We start from the raw sequence: 19,910 nt of genomic DNA, 5'->3' as shown, positions 1-19,910 counted from the left end.
CCACTGTGCGCTCAGAACCGTAGCGGAATTGTGGAATGTATATATATATGAAGCTATGTGCGAGCGAATGCACTTGCGTTGTGGATCGTATGTTTGTATGAAGTCTATGCGCGGGCGAATGCACTTGCGTTGTGGATCGTAAATATGTATGTGTGCTTGTGAACTAACGTTATGTTTATGCCTGTATGTATGTATAATATAACAATATATTATAATTTGTTTATTATTGTAAATAAACTTATTAGACACGTATGATAATTCGATAATGATAATTTCACATAACACTGTTTACAAAATTGTTTTGTTTTTGTTTTAGCAATTTGTTTATGTGTATATAAATATATTAACGATCACGTCGGGGTTCACCTTGGTCATCGAGAGTTTTCGGTGCCGTAAATAAAAAATCAAAATTTAATTAATTTCAACGTTATAAACTTTATTCAGGCCGCATATGAAATTAGGATTTATGTACAATATTTGAAATCCAATTTAGGATGCGAGCGCAGTAAGAAGACGAACGAGAGTGGCGCCAACCTTGCAGAATAGGCTGAGCGGATGCTCGCTAACTATAAGCGCCGAAGTAGCGAAGCCGAGCGGCCGACATCAGTTACTTATTAATTGTTGTGTTTAAATTAGTTGCTTGCTGCTTGACCCGACATAGGTATTGTGTTAATATATATTCAGCTGGTTTCGTATTATTCCTTGGGCTGCGATGCAGAGCCCTAAACGTTTCTGGAAATTTGACGCAATGGGCCGCAGGTCGTCTTCCGATAATCGATCCCATTCTCGGAGCAATGATTGCTTTAGCACCTCCAAACTTATGTGGCGTTTAGCACATCCCCTGGACTTCAAAATAGACCACACACTATAGTCCATCGGATTAAGATCTGGCGAGTAAGGTGACCATTCAATGCATGTGACAAAGTCCGGGAAATTGGCTTTGCACCAGTCCTGAGTCAATTTGGCTCTATGGGCTGACGCTGAATCCTGTTGAAACGTCCACTCCGTATCACCGAAGTGCTGCTGGGCCCAAGGAAGCACAACAGTTTCCAAAATGTCCCGGCGGTACACTTCCTGATTGATTTTGACCCCTTGATCGATGAAAACAAGGGGTGTTTTGCCAGTGGCGCATATTCCTCCCCAAACCATTAAAGACTGCTCACATTGACGGCGCTCGATTATTGCAGAGGTACCTGGAGCTTTAGCAGACCAGCTTTTGTTATTTTGGTGATTGTGCGCATGTTGGATGGTGAATATCTTCTCGTCCGTGAAAAGAATACGCTCCCATTTTTGACCTGCGGCCCGACGCTTTAGCTGACGGCATCTTTGGAGTCTCACGCGCTTGTTGTCATCCGTAAGAAGATGCTTTTTTTGGAGCTTGTAGGGCTTGAGATTAAGTTCATTTTTTGATATCAACCGAACACTTTCTCGATTCACTCCGATTTCACGGGCTATTTTTCTGACCGAGACTCTGCAATTCCGAGTGATCCGCTTTTTCACTATCTGGCGAATTCTGGAAGTGTTAGCGGTACATGGTCTGCGTCGTCCGGGACGGTCACCTTCATGGCCAAGCTCATTAAATCGCCGGATAGCGTCAGAGACCGTTTGTTTTGGTATGCCAAGGAAACGAACAATGTCGCATTGGCGATTTCCTTGTTGAAACAGTTTTAAAATTTCACAACGATTGTTAGACATCCCGAAAGAAATATCAAATTGATGGGAATCACAAAAATGTAAATATATTTGTTTTAGAAAAGTACAAGCTATTGATAAATGCATTTATTTAAGGGTTATTTATTGTCACCCTGTATATATCGCTTTCGACTGAACCACCCAAATACTGGTATTATTTCTCCGCTATTCATTAGTCCGTTTTTAATCTTATGACCGATCGTAACCTGCTTGTAGCTCTCAGTGACTTTAATATCCCAGAATTAAAGTTGTCTAAAGTCGATAACTCACCATGACTTCACCGCGGGCATGTTTTAAATTTCCCTAGGTTAAAATTAGGCATCAATTCCCTAGGCTTGAGGCATCACTTGAATCTATTCCTGGCATCGATCAGAAGTTTCCATGCGTGGCAAATATGATTCGCTGCTTCCGTAAAGATGATTTTTCACAAACTGAATAGCCTTATCGATACATTTGATTGGTCCGATATTCTGGCTCCGATGTAAATATAACATTAGAAAAATATGGCAATACTTTAAATAAATTTTGCACTCATGTGTGCCATGAAAATCTCCAACCGCTTCAACAAATCCTCCTTGGTTTGCATGGTGCCTCACAAACTTAAAAAATACTAAAAACTGACTCTTACTAAAATATAAAACAACCTGCAATAGATTTTTCAATACAAATGCTAGCTCGGTCAAATTTGAAATGTTAAAGAAATTATATTCGCCGTTGTTGGATTCAGTTTGCTCAGGAAACTTGTTTCTAAAGGAGATTTGTTTCAAGCCTTTTGTGAAAATGGTGTTTGATACATTCTCTGCACATTGGAACTCCGGTTCCGCCGTGGGCTTCAATCTGTATGATCTGTGCGGTACATTGAATAGCCTCTTATTTGAAAGTTGTATTTGCTTGTAAGATGCGGTTCCACCAGTAGCATAAAATAAATATGGTTTAAATTTAAGAATTATGACAATTCTAGTTTATGCCGTGAGACACCATCAACATTGATATTCGTAGATTTTGCATAGATAATGCAATATTCTATGCACTATGGACTGTTGTGCTACGAGAAGATGTATTACCATGTTCTGGTTTTGAACAAGAGTTTGAATAGTCGTTTTCATAAATGACATAAGCTCCATCATACTTTGTTGGTTGGTAAGCACCATAGTTTCCGTTTTGCTATGTGGCTGTTCTGGGGCCTGTTGAGCGCTTTGTGAAACAAGCTGAATTGGATTTTCTATTCCAGATCGTAGAGAATCGGTTAGAAGAAGCCGTTGGTGGTGTTTAGAGGACCAAATGAGGACCTCACAGCTTTGGCGAAGAAGATGTCTGGCGTAGTTTTTGACGCAATGTACACATTTTGTGGATTTTGATTGCACGTTGCGGTCGCTTGACGCATGCGACTCATCAACTCCTTGTACACCACACATCCTCTATAGTTTGCCGTATAGCAGCCTCCGCAGTTCCCACATTTCTTCACGGTACTGTCCTTGTTTGCTTTTTCATTTAAAATATTATACATCGTTCCACTGTGCATCGAACAAAATTTAAAGTTCAACTTACTAAGTTGAACTCCTACCAATCGTACTCATAAGTATGATTGTAGACTATGTTGCTGTAGGTTTACAGTTGTGAGATGGAGCGAATATTTCACTATATATTTCACCTAATCGCATAGAATTAGCCGAGTACGTCCATCTGTCCGTATGGACGTGGATCTCAGAAACTAAATGAGATAGAGCTATAGGATTTGCCATGGAGACTTCCATACTACACATCACCTCCTGGTCCCAGGAATCGCATAATTCTGTAACGTCCGAGACTGTCAGAGACTACACAAGATAGAGCTATGGAATTTGGCATGGAGACTCCTACAATGTCCACGCAGTTCAATTTTTTTTTCAAAATTTTGCCGCGTTAAGGGTTATATACCTTTTTTATTTTCAAAAAATCGAATTTTTTTTTATTGCTTTATCTTTAATAATAACTTCTTCAGAACATTTTCCCAAATTTTCATAGAGATTGGAGCAGTAGAACAAAAGTTACAGCGCTCCTAACCGCGCGCCTTGTCGCCGCCTTGAACTGAACTTGAAACTTTAAACGCGAATATCTCGAAATGGTGTTTCTTGAAAAATGACTTTGCGGTGACATGGATTGGCGGAAAACTACTGAACAGATTTAATTCAAGTTTTTTTTTAAATGTTCGTAATGAAATTCTTCTGTGCTTGAACGATCGACTTTTTACGCACAAACTTTTTTTTCGCCGAAATGAATTTTTTAGTAAAGTTTCTAGAGACCAAAAAGTTAATTTTTAGCATAAAACGTTCCCGTATGCATAAAAAAAACAAAACATTTTAAAACCGATCGTTCAAGCACAAGGAATTACACTAAACTAATGAATTTTTTTACTTTTATGGTTTAAGTTCACCTGTTTGACCTGGGGAACTGTCACAGCAAGGCTCTAAAAAAAAAAGCCTCTAAAGAAAACAGCCACCCCTTAAAAACTATTTAATATTTTTCCACCAAATTTTGCACAAACATTGTTAATAATGTGTACTATCAAAAAATTAAAACATCCGTGTAATTAAATATTTGCTACATACCTAAAAAAAAAATCCGAACTTTCCTCTTTTTCTTCGACAAAGAAGTTATAGAACCCCTTAAAGTTGTTTACTTACAGCGCAAAAGGTTGATTGTGACCTTGGCTGTGTGGCACGTAGCGTGTCCTACTGAAGCCATATGTCGCCTATGTCTGCCGCGATAGCGGACACCATTAACGATTAAACGAAACCGCGTAAACCATTAACTCCGAAGCGAAAACGCATTAGATGGTGATGCGGCTTAAGCTGCTAAGCTAACTGAATCTTCTATGGCCTTAGACGAAGATCTTTGGCTAAAATCCGTTGCAGGTATGTGAGCGAAATGCCCAACTCTTGAGCACAGTGCCGAGTTGACGTCGACGGATTGTCATTGACACTTTCAGCCACCGCAGCAATATTTTCGACCGACCCAACTGGACGAGGACGTAAATGTGTTGTTTTATCCATCAACGATCCAGTCTCACGCACACGCTTTACAAAACTATCCACAAACTGCCTGGAAAGCGCTTTATTTTGTTTAATTCAATTCATGGCCAACTGAACTTCTTTTATTGCATCTTGCCATGAACGTTTGCTAATGTATACTGCTATTAACATGACCTTCAGCGTACTCATGACACGTTTTACCTGCCCATTGTCACGGCTTGCTGCTGTCGCTATTAAATGCAAGTCAATTTTATTTTTCGAACAAAAATCCCTGAACTTAACGCTTGCAAAACTTCTGCCTTTATCGGCAAATTTGCGATTTGGCACACCAAAGATAGAAATACTAGACTTAAAAGCATTTATATCGTTAGGTGGAAGTTGATCCCACAACTGACCAAAAATAAAATCTTTTCGAAGTTCCAACTTTCTTTCTTTAAAAACACGAAAGTTGCGTTATATCCGATTGTTCAGTTATATGGCAGCTGTAGAATATAGTTGGCCAATCCTTATGAAATTTGGTATAAAAATCAAAATAAAAAAACTTTTATAAAAAAAGCCCCATAAAGTAAGAAAATTAAATATCTACCAAAATTGTAAAGCCCTTAAATGTTGATCAAATCTTTTTCATATTTATATCAGAGAACCGCAACGAGTATGATTAAGTATGATCGAACCCTCATGCCCAAATGGCAATCAAATCAATTCAAGCCAATTGACACAACGAGTTTGATTTAACTCAAGTACTTCCAACGTCAGCTCATTTGAGCTTACGAAAAGTACAATATTTATACCCGAAGGAAACGGAATAAATCAAACAAAGTACTGAGTCAGTACTCGCGTATGAGGAAAAATTTTATATTCGTTGCAGTTCTCTGATTCATATTCGCATATATAACATGTCATCAACATTTTTTCCAGATCCGATAAAACCATACAAGCTTTTCAATAAGAATGTTATGTTGAAAAACACAGAGATTCAAGGTCGCCTCAGAAAAATGCTAGAGGACAAAACTAGGTGAAAGAGGTACCCAAATTTACACCAAATAACTGGAATGATCCAATCAATTCCTTCAATAGACATACACAAAAACTTTCTAAAAGTTCCAACAATTAGACTGTATATGAAATAGTTTAAATTTAAAGCACAGATACCACACACCAAGTGTTATGTTCTGGTAATAACATTCAGATTTAATGATTATATCTTAACAGTGGGTTAGTCGGTTAACTATTGAGATATTAGCCATCGCAGCCTATTATTCGAAAGTAATGATGTCATTACATCCTTATTTTAAGGACCTTTGAAAAGTGATTTTGGCCACAAAAAGTGGTCGTTGGCCCCATAGTTTCAAGCATCTTCTTTCAAACAATGTAGTTACATATTGGTATTTGGTACATATTTACATCTAGAATGGTATACATATATACATATATGATATACATATATGTTTCGTCACATTAAAATAATATGTGTTTTCTTCTTAATTTCAAATTAAATTTAAAATAAACTAAAAATAAACATTAATATTTATATTATAGATTTATTATGTTAAAAAAAAAAAGTTTGCCTATTATTTCGGTTTTTATATGCACTATAAAGGTATCTAAATTACTCGGAATTACTTTATAGAAACACGTACATCAAATCTTAAATGGATCACATGTCAATGCATACAATGGTTGTGTATTTAGAATTAGGATTGTGCCCATATTTTCACTGTACTTACCATTTCCGGGGCAGAACCCAATTCTGAAATCATTATTAAATTAAAGTCTATGTAAAAACTGCCATGCACAAAGTTATTATGTACCCCATGTACGCGTAAATTGACGCAGCACCATGAAAGTTTGATCAAAAATTTCATTTCAGTGCTTAGTTGAACACAATCCATTGGCTTGTTTGGATGCTTATATTCCAATAGTTCGCAAACTTAGATTCATCCTGGTTGTGTGAATTAAAAAACTAAAATCTGCATTCAAAACGATTATTAGACATACTGTACAAAAATTATCCAAGAAATGTATAGCAATTGTGCGAATGATAATGACGGTGGAGGAGATTTGCCTACACACCAAAGTATTGAGTTAAGCAAACACTTAAGTCATGCAACAATTTCACAAAAGCTACCATCAAATAATACTGACACGTGTAATCAGCAACAGGTAAGCATAAACAATGATACAATTTTTTATTCAAGGAATTTAAATGTTAAGAAAGGAAAGCTAACTTCGGGCGGAGCCTATCTTTTAGCTATACAGGTCAAATTTGTGGCGGCGGGAGGTGGCGTGGTAAAATTGAAACAAACTTCCACTGCGTGGGTCCTGTAGGAGTCCCTATCCCAAATCTTATAGCTATAGCTCTTATAGTCTCGGACGGACGGACATGGCTATATCAATGATTACTTCGGAATGTTAAATACATTCACACGACTACAATTTACCCTTGTACTCTACGAGTACCGGGTATAATAAAAATCAAATTTTTAAAGAGGGATAATGTATCTCTTTTTTTAGTTTCTTTTATATACGAGCCTGTATAATATTCATGTACATGTTTAAATTTGGTTTTAATGTTGACACGACCAACGATTCATTTTTTAAGAAAGAAGATTAAGATTTTTTCAATTCTAACAAAATGAAATATATTTATATATATTATATATATACATATATACGTATATATTATATATTATATTATAATATGTATTATATTTTCTATCTTAAAAAAACTGTTTGGTAACTATACATAAAACAGTAGCTAAATACATATAATCAGTAAAATCTGGAAGATCATATAAACGATGTTTAAATAAAACGTTAAATAGATAAATAGTTTTTTACACATATTGCCTTTATCCTTAAGGTACCCTTCTAGGCGTCTGCATGGATTCATGGATCTTATTGCCTCAGCCATAGAATACATTCAAATGGAATAGAATTAATGAGTGCAAGAGGCACAACGAAGTGAGTCAGTGGGAATGAGAAAGTGTTCTCACTCATGGCCATTCTCTAGCTTTAATACAGAGTGAATTAGAGTGGGAGCCAATCGGAATGCTTTTGGAATGCAAAATGCAACCGAATGACTCGAATGGTTTTTAACATACTATATGAATTTGTTTGTTTTCTTTTGTAGAGCAAAATGCTTCATTCTATACTTTTTCAATAGTAATTAGAATATTTAGTGATTTTACCGAAGGGTAAATTATAGTGTTAGTGTTTTAACAGTTATTATTATTTTTATAGTGGTTTTGGTTTAGTTTTCTTGTGAGTTTTTTTCATTTTCTTAAATTATTATTTTTTACTCACTCACTCATTAATTTATTTTTGTTATCCGCATTCTATCTCACTAAATTTATTTTCACGGTCTGCATTTGAATGTCGATTTTAAGCCATTCATGCAGACCTCTAGTTTCTACAGTTTTAGAGTAAAGTTTAAGTTTTCTTTTTTAAGATAGCCTAGGCTTTTAGCTGATTGAAAACTCAGCATTGAAACGCCATGAGAACAGAGTTGTATTTGGACCCGTTTGTTCTCAGGGACCTTCCTGCTTAAAGCTTTAAAAAAAAAGACACATTTCCATATAAATATGGTCGGAGAAGGAGTGCTTCTCCAGCTTTCTCCAGTGAGATACAAAGCTGAGTATCTATTTGGATACCAGTGGTAAATCTATTGATTCTTTGCGGTTTTTATAATTTATACAGCTTATAATTTTTGTCAGAAGTGTGCAAAGCAGTGAAGTTGACATCTCCGACCCTAAGAAGTATGTATATTCTTGATTAGGATCAACTTCTGAGTTGATATGAGCATGCCCTTCTTTCCGTCCGTCTGTTTTTACGCAAGCTAGTCTCACAGTTTTAAGGCTATCGACTTGAAACTTTGCACAAAACTCTTCCCTTCTTTTCTTTGCAAGCAGTTCATAAGTCGGAACGAACGGAATCGGCCGACTATATCATATAGCTGCTGTCGGGTGAGGCAACAGATAACTGTTAGGTCTCAATAAATTATTAATAATTTTGTCCACAAGTGTGCAACACAGTGAAGGTGACATCTCCGACCCTATAAAATGTATATATTCTTGATCAGGATCACCTCCTGAGTTGATATGAGCATGTCTGTCTGTCTGTCTGTCTGTCTGTTTCTTCGCGAACTAGTCTCTCAGTTTTAAAGCTATCGTCTTGAAACTTTGCACACACCCTTCTTTCCTTTGCACGCAGTATATAAGTCGGAAAACCGGGATCGGCCGACTATATCCTATAGCTGCCATATAACTGATTGATCGGAAATGGTATAACTTTGATGTTTTTAGAGTAAGAGAGTTCAAATTTTACATGAGTGCTACTTTTGGCAAAATAATACATGCCAAATTTCATAAGAATCGGCCGAATAGAACGAATAGAAATAGAAAAAATAGAACGAGCCCTGTGCGCGACAAGGGGTTGAAAAACATGGTTCCGAGAAAAACACGTTTAAAGTTTTTAGAAAATTTACCTTGAGATACATAACTTTCTTGTTATCATGGGTATGTTTGATATTCTATACATATGAAACTTTCATTTTATTAAAAAAAAAAATCGATTTTTTCAAAAAAATCCAAAAGAACCTCCCTTAAGCTAGCGAGCATCGGCTCAGCCTGTCATCTTAAGCGGGTGTACTCTCGTTCATGATCTTTTTGCGCTTGCACCCTAAATGGGCGTTCTTTGTTTATTTCCCTATTTCATATGCGGCCAAATTGAAAAATATCAATGACCACATTGGTGACCCCGACGGGATTTAGTTAATATAATAAACAAATTACTAAACTCAAACTAGACCCGCGGAAACATATGTGGTGTAGAAGAAACATTTCATAAACAGTATTTTTGGTAAGAAAATTTCATACGCAGCATATCAGCACATCAGTGGCTAATAAGCAAACTTTTTATATGTGTATATACGTTCCACAATTCCGCATAGGTTGTGAGCGCACAGTGGGAAAGATCGTTTCCGCCGCAAGAAAATAAATTTTGAGCGATATAATTTTGGCGCTGGAATTATTTACTCCGGGTTGATTACATTGGTCGTAACTATATATAATCAATGATGAACTCCAGCGCCGCACTCACAGGATCACTTATTCCAAACCGTTGTGGTATTTTAAAGAGCAATGCCCAGGGAGTTCTCCAGGACATGCAGAGGATCCAAAGAGCTCTTCAGCCTGTTTCCAAGGTGGATGATGCCATGCTCTACATGCGCCATTGCTAGATAGTCGCCATGTTCAGTGACTTCAAGGCCATCTACGGGAAGCTTGAGGATTTGGCCTGTTTCGGAGCTCATAGCGACAAGCACGCGACGACACTTCGCTTTGCTCGAATTGCTGCCCACTCCACCTTTGCCAACGGATCTGCAGGCTGACCCGGGGTTAAGTCTAAGTTTTTACCAGTTGGCTCTCTCTACCATCAGCTGTGGATACTCAAAATGGTCTGAGTTCTACTAGATTTTCTCTACAATCGTTGGCAGCAATCCCCGCATCAGTAAGGTGGAAAAGCTGCAAAGGTTGCGTCTTGTGGAGTGCTCAGGTGGGAAGGAGTAAATAACAGTAGATCATATTTTATAGCCGAGTGCGCCGAGCGTTCAGCCTCTTTGCCGTTCACTGCTAATGCACTAGTTGCTCAAGGTCGTAGCGGTGACCTAGCATTGCTTGCTGCAGCGAACATTCTTGTTCGTAGTGGCGCTGGATCATTTGTTTCATGCTCTCGAGCTCTCTAAGATTTTGGATCGCAGTTGCACTGCACCTTCACTTACCACCTGGCTAGTCAGGTGTACACGGCGAAACCGGTGTTCTAATCAGAGATCGCATTTAGCACCATTTTCACAAAAGGTTTGCAACAAACTTCTTGCAGGCCACATCAATAAAAATTCAGTCAAGTAACGAAAGACTTTCAATTGCTGCCGTTTACTGCCTCCCTTGCTTCTAAATCTCGAAAGGACAATTTATGGACTACTGCAATTCACTTGGGGATCGTTCAATAGTCGCAGGAGACTACAATGTCATACATACGCACTCCCAAAGGAAGGCAATTGTACAATGCAATTATAAATGTAAATATTAAACTGGACCATGTTTCCCCTGAAACATTCTACCAAGAACGAAATGGCTTAAATAAATACAGTACGGGAGTGCACATAGAACTCGCCCTGGAGCTTAACATGGAATAGGACATCGACTACACTACGAGCGCCCTGAAGGAAATACTTGTTGCGGCAGCATCTCTACTTCTCATAGGAAAGAAATATACCGAAAAAAATACTAAAAATTCAATCATCAATTAGGCGCACGCGTCGTGATTGGCAAAACAGCAGATCATCAGCTTCAAAGCAACGCCTTAAGGAAGCAACCCGATCATTCGACCATGCTTTTCACCAACAGAAAGAAGTCGCACAGCTGAGGTACATCCAGAATCTTTCGCCAACAAGCACAAAGTATCCTCTGTGGAGGGCCCACCCAAATCTTATGGTGAAGCTATGGCGCCCCAATTGAACTAACAAGAAACCCATAAGAAACTCATCGGCCATTCCAGCCAAACGAAATCGAAAAAGTCATAAAAGGGCTAGGTCTTTAGAAAGCCGGAGATCTTTAAGTCCGAAGCTTTTCCAAGTAAGTACACCAATTTTAGACGTTATCGAACTCTGCGAAGGGGGTAGAGTCCTCATTTCGGTAGACTCCCAACTTGCTTCATATATAAGTACCTCCTTCGTCTGAACCGTCCACATACTGGCATCATCTTTCCTCTATTCCATCCTATGTCCAATTTTTTACATTATTTACGATTGTAACTAGCTTGAAGCTCTGTATGACCTTAATATGCCAGAGCTATATGGTAGTGGGCTAATGCTGATAACTCACCATCTCTATTCCTTTCACGCGCCATAACTTCACCGCCGGCATGTTTACCATGTCCATAGGTCAAATAAGAAATTTGTTAGATCGTCTATAAGACCTTATCCATATCACGTGTCCATCAGTAGTTTCTTTGCGTGCAAATAATATTCGCTGTTTTCGTAGACTGATTTTTACAAATTTAATAGCCTTATCGATACATTTTATTATCCGATATTCTGGCATGCACCAATATAAATATCATCTTAGGAATTTTTTGGAAAATTTTACCATATGTGTGTCATGGAAATATCCATACGCTTTTACAAATCCACCTTGGTTACAGAGTGCCTCACGAACTTAAAAAATACTTAAAACATCTCGGTCAAATTTTACCGTGCATTACGCTGAATGTTATAGGAATTATTTTCGCCTACAGCTAATAGTCTTAAAAAATTAAAAATAAATAATAAATAAAAAATAAAATTTTATTTTCTGTACGTCTTTCTCCGAGATTAGCTTATTATCAGATCTTCTAATGGTCAAACCCGTTTAAAAATGCTAAAATCTGCTAAAATGTGGTGCCTGGGCTCTCATTTAATCACTACATAGACTCTTCAATTTAACTTTGGAAACCTCGATTTTTCCCACTTAGTGAATGGAATCTTTCATTATTCTCTTACATCAAAAAGGGAGAAGGTCCGATGCTGCCAACTACAAAGGCATCTCTAAATTGCGTGCAATTATAAACTTATTTAAATTCAAGAAAGGAATGCAAACTTCGAGCGGAGCCGTACTTGATATACACTTGCAAAACCGGATATGTATTGCAAACATCGGATATAGTTGGCCGATTCTTATGATTAAATCATAATAAAACCAATAAATTACAATAAAAAATCTAAAAAAAAAAGGGCCCAAGCTCCTATCTTCAAAAATACGAAAGTTGGTATTTCCACCAAATACCATTTCCGATCGTTCAGTTATATGGCAGCTATAGGATATAGTCGGCCGATTCTAATGAAATTTGGTGGATTGGATTAACTGACCAAAAATAGAATATGTACTAAGTTCCAGCTTTCTATCTTCAAAAACATGAAAGTTGGGTAATTTCGATCGTTCAGTTATATGGCAGCTATAAGATATAGTCGGCCGATCCTTATGAAATTCGGCATGTCGTATTATTTTGCCAAAAGTAGCATTCACGTAATATTAGAACTCTCTTTCTCTTAAAACACCAAAGTTATACCATTTCCGATCAATCAGTTATATGGCAGCTATAGGATATAGTCGGCCGATCCATGCCGTTCCGACGTATATACTGCGTGTAAAGGTAAGAAGGGTGTGTGCAAAGTTTCAAGACGATAGCTTTAAAACTGAGAGACTAGTTCGCGTAGAAACCGACGACTATATAAGGTATAGTCGACCGATCGTTATGAAATTTAGTAGGTCGGATAAACTAGCCAAAAATAGAATCTGTACCAAGTTCCAGCTTTCTATCTTCAAAAACACAAAAGTTGGGTCACTTCCGATCGTTCAGTTATATAGCAGCTATAGGATATAGTCGGCCGATCCTTATGACATAGTCATAGTTCGACATGTGCACGACATGGAGTCTTAAGTTCGAACTACAATGGTCATCATCTCTCTTTTCTGTCCATTAAATTTAAAATCTAGTATTTTGAATTTTCTTACTGATTCCTCTTAGCTTAATAAAAAACAAATTACTAATAAATCGTTCATCGAGCGCCCCTCGGTCGTCTGGCTCTCTAGGCTTTATGATGAATGCAGGATTGCTAGCTGATGTACTAATTTGTGCACGAACCATTTCTAAAATTCTAAAAGACCGCAAAAAAAAGACAAAAATCGAAATGTATGTTTTAGCTTCTGAATCCATATCAGTTAGTCTCATTCTGCACTTTTCCGCACTACTGGAACAATTTTCATTTTTCTTGGCTTTTTTAAAGTCAACTTGTGTACTGAGTACAGTTGCTAGAATGGGTGGCGAGAAATTCTTTGTTGAATTCAGCCCTTTTATCATTGCCCTGGTATTCAGTAGCTTCTTCATCTCGATATTAGTCAATGATAAAAATTAGTCCAGAGTCTCTTGACTCTGGATCACGCTCGTCAATGTATTCTTAAGAATATCTCGAGACTCGAATTCATATAGAAGCTGAAACGGGGAACATTTATTTGCGCTATTTACCAAGGTAATAATGTTTCAAAGCATTCATAGATCAAAGCATTTCTTCTCAACGCTTTACGTTATCATTCGAAGTCAATAGCAAGGACAAGTAAGCCTTTTAGTTCGTTACGCATGCCCGTTTGCTCCCGGTCTTACAGTGTTAAGTATACGCTTTACAGTGTTCGACTAGCAATATTTTTCAAAATTTTTTTAAGGGGTTATATACCTTTTTTAAATTCAAAAAATCGAAAATTTTTTTATTGCTTTATCTTTAAGAACAACTCCTTGAGAACATTTTCTTAAATTTTCATAGAGATTGGAGCAGTAGAACAAAAGTTACAGCGCTCCTAACCGCGCGCCTTGTCGCCGCCTTAAACTGAACTTGAAACTTTAAACGCGAATATCTCGAAATGGTGTTTCTTGAAAAATGACTTTGCGGTGACATGGATTGGCGGAAAACTACTGAACAGATTTAATTCAAGTTTTTTTTTAAATGTTCGTAATGAAATTCTTCTGTGCTTGAACGATCGACTTTTTACGCACAAACTTTATTTTCGCCGAAATGAATTTTTTAGTAAAGTTTCTAGAGACCAAAAAGTTAATTTTTAGCATAAAACGTTCCCGTATGCATAAAAAAACAAAAAAATTTAAAACAGATCGTTCAAGCACAAGGAATTACACTAAACTAATGAAATTTTTTTACTTTTAAGGTTTAAGTTCACCTGTTTGACCTGGGGAACTGTCACCGCAAGGCTCTAAAAAAAAAAGCCTCTAAAGGAAACAGCCACCCCTTAAAAACTATTTAATATTTTTCCACCAAATTTTGCACAAACATGTGTACTATCAAAAAAATAAAACATCCGTGTAATTAAATAATTGCTACATAGCTAAAAAAAATCCGAACTTTCCTCTTTTTCTTCGACAAAGAAGGTATATAACCCCTTAAGTAAAGACGGGACCTCGCACTACGTAGTAGTACGTAGACCTACGTCTACGTAGACTCAACTCAACTACGTAGACTCTCAACTACGTAGACCTCGTAGTAGTTGAGTGGCACCAAGGATTCACCGACGGCTAAAGTTTTGAGCTCATAACTGTGGTAATTCGTTTCGGACTTGTAGGTGTTGCCTGCCTGCCAGATAATGTGGGTATGGTGGGTAGCTGTACCAAAAATAAATATTCACTCGGAATCCTAATTTCGCCCTAATTAATTAATGTCTAATTAATTAAATCGGTAATTTGAAACTTATCACGAAAGTAAGATTTAAAATTGGACATTGTATCAGATTTGTTTGTAGCAATAACTACATCATCCACATCTAACAAGATATATATAAAATTAAAAAAATCTTTTGATGAGATAAAATAACCGAGACAAACCCGCAAGCCACAGAGACACTAACATAGGTTGTATACACAAAACGCAAGTCGGGCTTCAGAGATACGATATCTGTTGGGCCATCGATGTAATTCTAAAATAGTAATAGCTATATAGGAAAAATAATCATTTATCCCTAAAGATTTCCATAAGTTTCCATACCATGGCTAGATCTGGAAATATACCTACTTTTAAAGAAAACGTTTAATTAAATGGCCATAAACTTACCCTTTTACATTGGAAACACTATACAACGCTCAATTGTCAACATTATGTGACCGTTCCGTTTTAGCAGAAATAACATACGCATTGCATATGATATTGTATTCTTTAATCAACTTAAACAAAAACAATAAAAATAAAATAATATTTTTATTGAAATGCAATAGTTAATTTAAGAAACAGCAATGTTAATATTTTGAAAAAATCATTTGAAATTGCTTCCAACATTTTTCCATTGCTTATAAAGTCTATAAAAACTTAACAAATATGTAGCTTCAAAAAATCATTATTACCAAAAAAACATTTAATTTTTTTATAACTATAATTACATATTTACATACAATTATTTTTGGGGAACAAATTTTCAAAGTCTTAAAAAAGTGTTCTGTTTTCTAAGTCCAAACTTTGAACTTCAAAGTTAAAGTATGACTCTCTTAGTCTCTAACGGTATTGGGACAAGGATCTCTGATAATTGTTACAAGAAAACAAAATAAAATTCTTTCTCTCTCTATAACCGACTGTCTTTCCATTTCTCTATTGCTGTTGTTTATTCTGTCTTTTGCTTTTTTCTTAGTGTGTCTTTTTCTAATGTTAGTGAACTTTCTCCTTCATGTATTCTGATTGATGTCCCTTAAGTTGTTGGGAAGCAGACTAAAAAGTCTATATCATAACTCCTCTAAAAATGGTCTGATTTAATTTAATTTTAATTTAAACTTTAATTTATAGGTGAAGAATAGAAATTGGATCATCAAAACTCTCTCAAAAATATTAATAAACTATAGCCTTCGAGTTCTACGTGTTCAAAATTTTAGCACGTTTGTATGGGATATTGTATATACAAGTATATGAGTATATCTCCTCCAAAAATTAGATGAAATTTGTTTTTTAGATATAAACTAATTTAAGAAATAGTTTGGCATCAAAAGTTTTCCCAAAAACTTTCCTGTACTGGCCCTATAGAATTTCCCAATTTGTGGGGGCGAAAGGGGGCTTGGCACAAATTTGAAACAAACTTCAACTGCGAGGGCTTTATAGGACTTCTACGGACAGACGGACATGCCTATATAGACTCGGCTGTTGATCAAGAATATATATACTTTATGGTGTCGGAGATGATTCCTTCTAAATGTGAAATACTTGTGCAATCACTCGTCTACTATATACCCTTTTACTCTACGAGTACCTAGTATAAAAATACATTATGAAAAATGTTTTTTTGTTATTAGTCGTTTCTATTAGCTTTCAATAGGAAAAACTTTGTTGATTCACTGCATTGTGGTGAACTACCTATATCTCTGTACTGTATATGGGCATTTCCTAGGGTCGCAAACGTACGTTCGTACGCAATTCGTGCCAAAAAAATTAAAGAAAAAAACTATTCGGTTTGACGATTTATTAGAGACTAAAAAATGCTGCACGTAGACAGAAACAGAACTTAAAGAAGAAAGATAATTCGTTACTCGTCACTTTAGTGTATAACATAACAGGAATAAGATATACAGTATACCTCACCGCGGTATATCTAATTCAAAAGATTCTTTTTTAGTTTAACCCTAGTGAAGTAATACATTTTGTGTGCTTAACTTTACATAGAGCTTTAGTTAGAACATCTGAAATCCTATTATCGGTTGGAACATATTCAATATCAATAACTTTCTTCTTATATAAATCTCTTATGAAATGATACTTGATATCTATATGTTTACTTCTAGCATGAAAACTTGCATTCTTCGCTAAACATTGGGCGCTCTGGTTGTCACTGTAGATCATCAATGTTGGCGCCGTCTCGAAACCCATCTCAGATATCAGCTTCAGCACGTAACCAGCCTCCTTAGCTGCTGTTGAAAGCGCCACATTCTCAGCCTCCGTGCTACTGAGTGCTATGATGCTCTGCTTTTTCGACTCCCACTAAAACGCTGCTCCAGCCAGAAAGAACGCCCAACCACTGAACGATTTGCGGTCAGTACAGTCACCTGCCCAGTCTGCATCCACAAAGCAGTGAACAGGCACACCAGTTCGAACAAAGTGCAGCTTCAAGCTCGAAGTTCCTCTTAGGTAACGAAGGACGCGTTTAGCGGCCACCGCATGCTCCTTATGGGGGTCACTGCACTTCTGAGCCAACTTTGCCACACAATGAACAATGTCCGGCCTCGTAGTCATTGCTCGATACAGCAGTGATTCAATAAGCGATTGATACTGCTTCTGGTTGGTTCGTGGACAGTCTTCCAAAATACATAGGTTCTGATAACCAACCTCCAAAGGCGTTGCATTCGGCTTACAGTCTTCCATGCCATAATCTCGTAACAGCCCGTCGATATATTGCTTGTGGCCAATTGCCACACTGCCCGTCTCTCCTCCATCGTGAAACATCTCCAAATGTTTCAGCTCTCCGCCATCTACTACTTCGACAAGGTCTTCTTTTCTGGAACAGGCAATAATTAGATCGTCGACATATACAACAATTTGGTTAAATTTTTCGCCGTTGTTCTTGGTATAAATGCATGGCTCACTGGGACATTGTACAAAACCAATAAGCGACGAGAACATTTTCTGTTCCGCTTTATTTTCTCATTTTGTCTCCCACTTTTTGTCGTTCTTCCTCTTCCAGCAACTTAATTTTTAGAGAAATCAAGGAAGACAAAGAATCACGCGTCTCCATAGCAATTACGAAATTTTAGTACGAATCCGATAGGCTGGACAACAAAATTATTACAAGCATTTCTTCTGGGACTGGTTGATCGATCTCTTGTAATTTCTCGATGACGTCATTGAAATTACTCAAATGCACTGTGACACTGCCTGCCATATACAGCAACTGTTCAAACAACTGTATTTTACGCGCTCGTCCACTAGGCATGTGAACACTAGCCAGCTTTTTCCAAGCTTCCATCGATGATTTGCAGTGTTTAACATAGTTAATCTGGGACGGCTTTATACACAACAAAATACTCGCGAGGGCCTTTTCATCCATGTTATCAAAGTTTGCCTGCTCTGCAACCGTTCCACTTTCGTTTTTGATTTCACGACTACACACAATTGACCAAAGTTCTGAGTGTACCAGACTTTTCATTTGCACTGCCCACGAACTATAATTGTCACTATCAAGTTTTTCTATTGAGTATTGCGAACTCATCTTGTTTATCTTGTTCATTAAACACCACCGAATCTCTAATTATCGTAAAATCTTTTCGACTATTACGCAGTAGTTTTCTTGCTGGCCTGGGCCCATAACCTATTCGGTTTGACGATTTATTAGAGACTAAAAAATGCTGCACGCAGACAGAAACAGAACTTAAAGAAGAAAGATAATTCGTTGATCGTTACTTTAGTGTATAACATAACAGGAATAAGATATACAGTGGTGCATATGCAAATATTTTCAACAAAAACATTTTCTGATACTTTTTTTTGTTGTTTCCGATAGCATTTGGTGAGTTCTTTTCTTAGTGTAAATTATGGTAATGGAAAAATCTAATGGATTTTTCCTTTTCATAATATTGGCAAAAAACATGAGGTCTCGAACATACGCGAAATAGAAGTCGGTTTTGGCTTGCTCTAGCAAAATCAATAAATCTGCGAATTGGAATGGAATATTTACGGGTCTATTCCCAATAAAATATCTGCATTAGTTTTTTTTTTAATTAAATTAAGTATGGGTCTCGAACGTACGATTTTTCCACAAATAAATTTTTTTTTTTTTTGTTTACCTCTTTGTTTTATAAATAAATTTATATTTTCTTAAAAAATAATGTTTCACCAAATTTTTTTAATAAAAAATTAAATTTTAATTTTATTTTAAATTTTAATTTAATTTAATTTCAATTGTCACTTCTTTTATCCACCGACAATTATTTATAAGCTTGTTAAAAAAAAAAAAAATTTTTTTGTTTTTAATAATATTATTTTTTATACGTACATACGTCATACATACGGTCGCTAACGTACGCCACTTTAAAATTCAATATAAACAAATTTGGATGAAAAAGTCGGAATTTTTTTTTTAATTCCAATAGTTTACAGTAAAATGACTTAACACATAAAGTTTCATCCCCCTGCTTTCACTTAGTGCGAAGAAATTACAATAAAACAAGAAAGGAAAGCTAACTTCGGGCGGAGCCGAAGTTTATATACCCTTGCAGTTAAAACCGGATATACATATATCGCAAACATAGGATATAGTTGGCCGATCCTTATGATTACATCATAATAAAACCAATTAACTAAAATAAAAAATCTAAAAAAAGTCCCAAGTTCAAAAATACGAAAGTTGATAATTCTACCAAAAACCATTTCCGTTCAGTTATATGGCGGCTATAGGATGTAGTAGGCCGATCCATTGTAGGCCGACTAGGCGAATCGTTGGACAATGACTTTCCTTTGGGAAAAATCACCATTGCGTCTGCATATATACCCCCATAACATAAAGTCTCGGAAGGCCAGTTCGACCTCCTGCTGAGTGATATGGGCGACAAATTCATCGTCGCAGGAGACTTTAACGCCAAGCATCTTTGGTGGGGCTCGAGAGTGAGTAATCCCAAAGGTACTGCATTATTCAAATGCATACAGCG

The 19,910-nt window shown here is 36.7% G+C and overlaps 1 protein-coding gene across 1 annotated transcript in view; it reads left to right on the top strand.

Annotated features, from left to right (window-relative positions):
• The first annotated feature begins 6,582 nt into the window (after positions 1–6,582).
• Positions 6,583–19,910, top strand: part of Gat (GABA transporter) — an 85,960-nt gene continuing 72,632 nt past the window's right edge. Inside the window, exon 1 of the mRNA XM_043213590.2 lies at positions 6,583–6,866. Coding sequence (XP_043069525.1) covers positions 6,723–6,866 — 144 coding nt within the window. The 5' untranslated portion in view covers positions 6,583–6,722. The remainder of the gene's footprint in view (positions 6,867–19,910) is intronic.

The sequence above is a fragment of the Drosophila bipectinata genome, chromosome 4, assembly GCF_030179905.1.
Source record: "Drosophila bipectinata strain 14024-0381.07 chromosome 4, DbipHiC1v2, whole genome shotgun sequence".
Classification (NCBI taxonomy): Eukaryota; Metazoa; Arthropoda; class Insecta; order Diptera; family Drosophilidae; genus Drosophila; species Drosophila bipectinata.
Note: the sequence above shows the minus strand (reverse complement) of the source record. Positions and strands in the feature narration are given on the sequence as shown.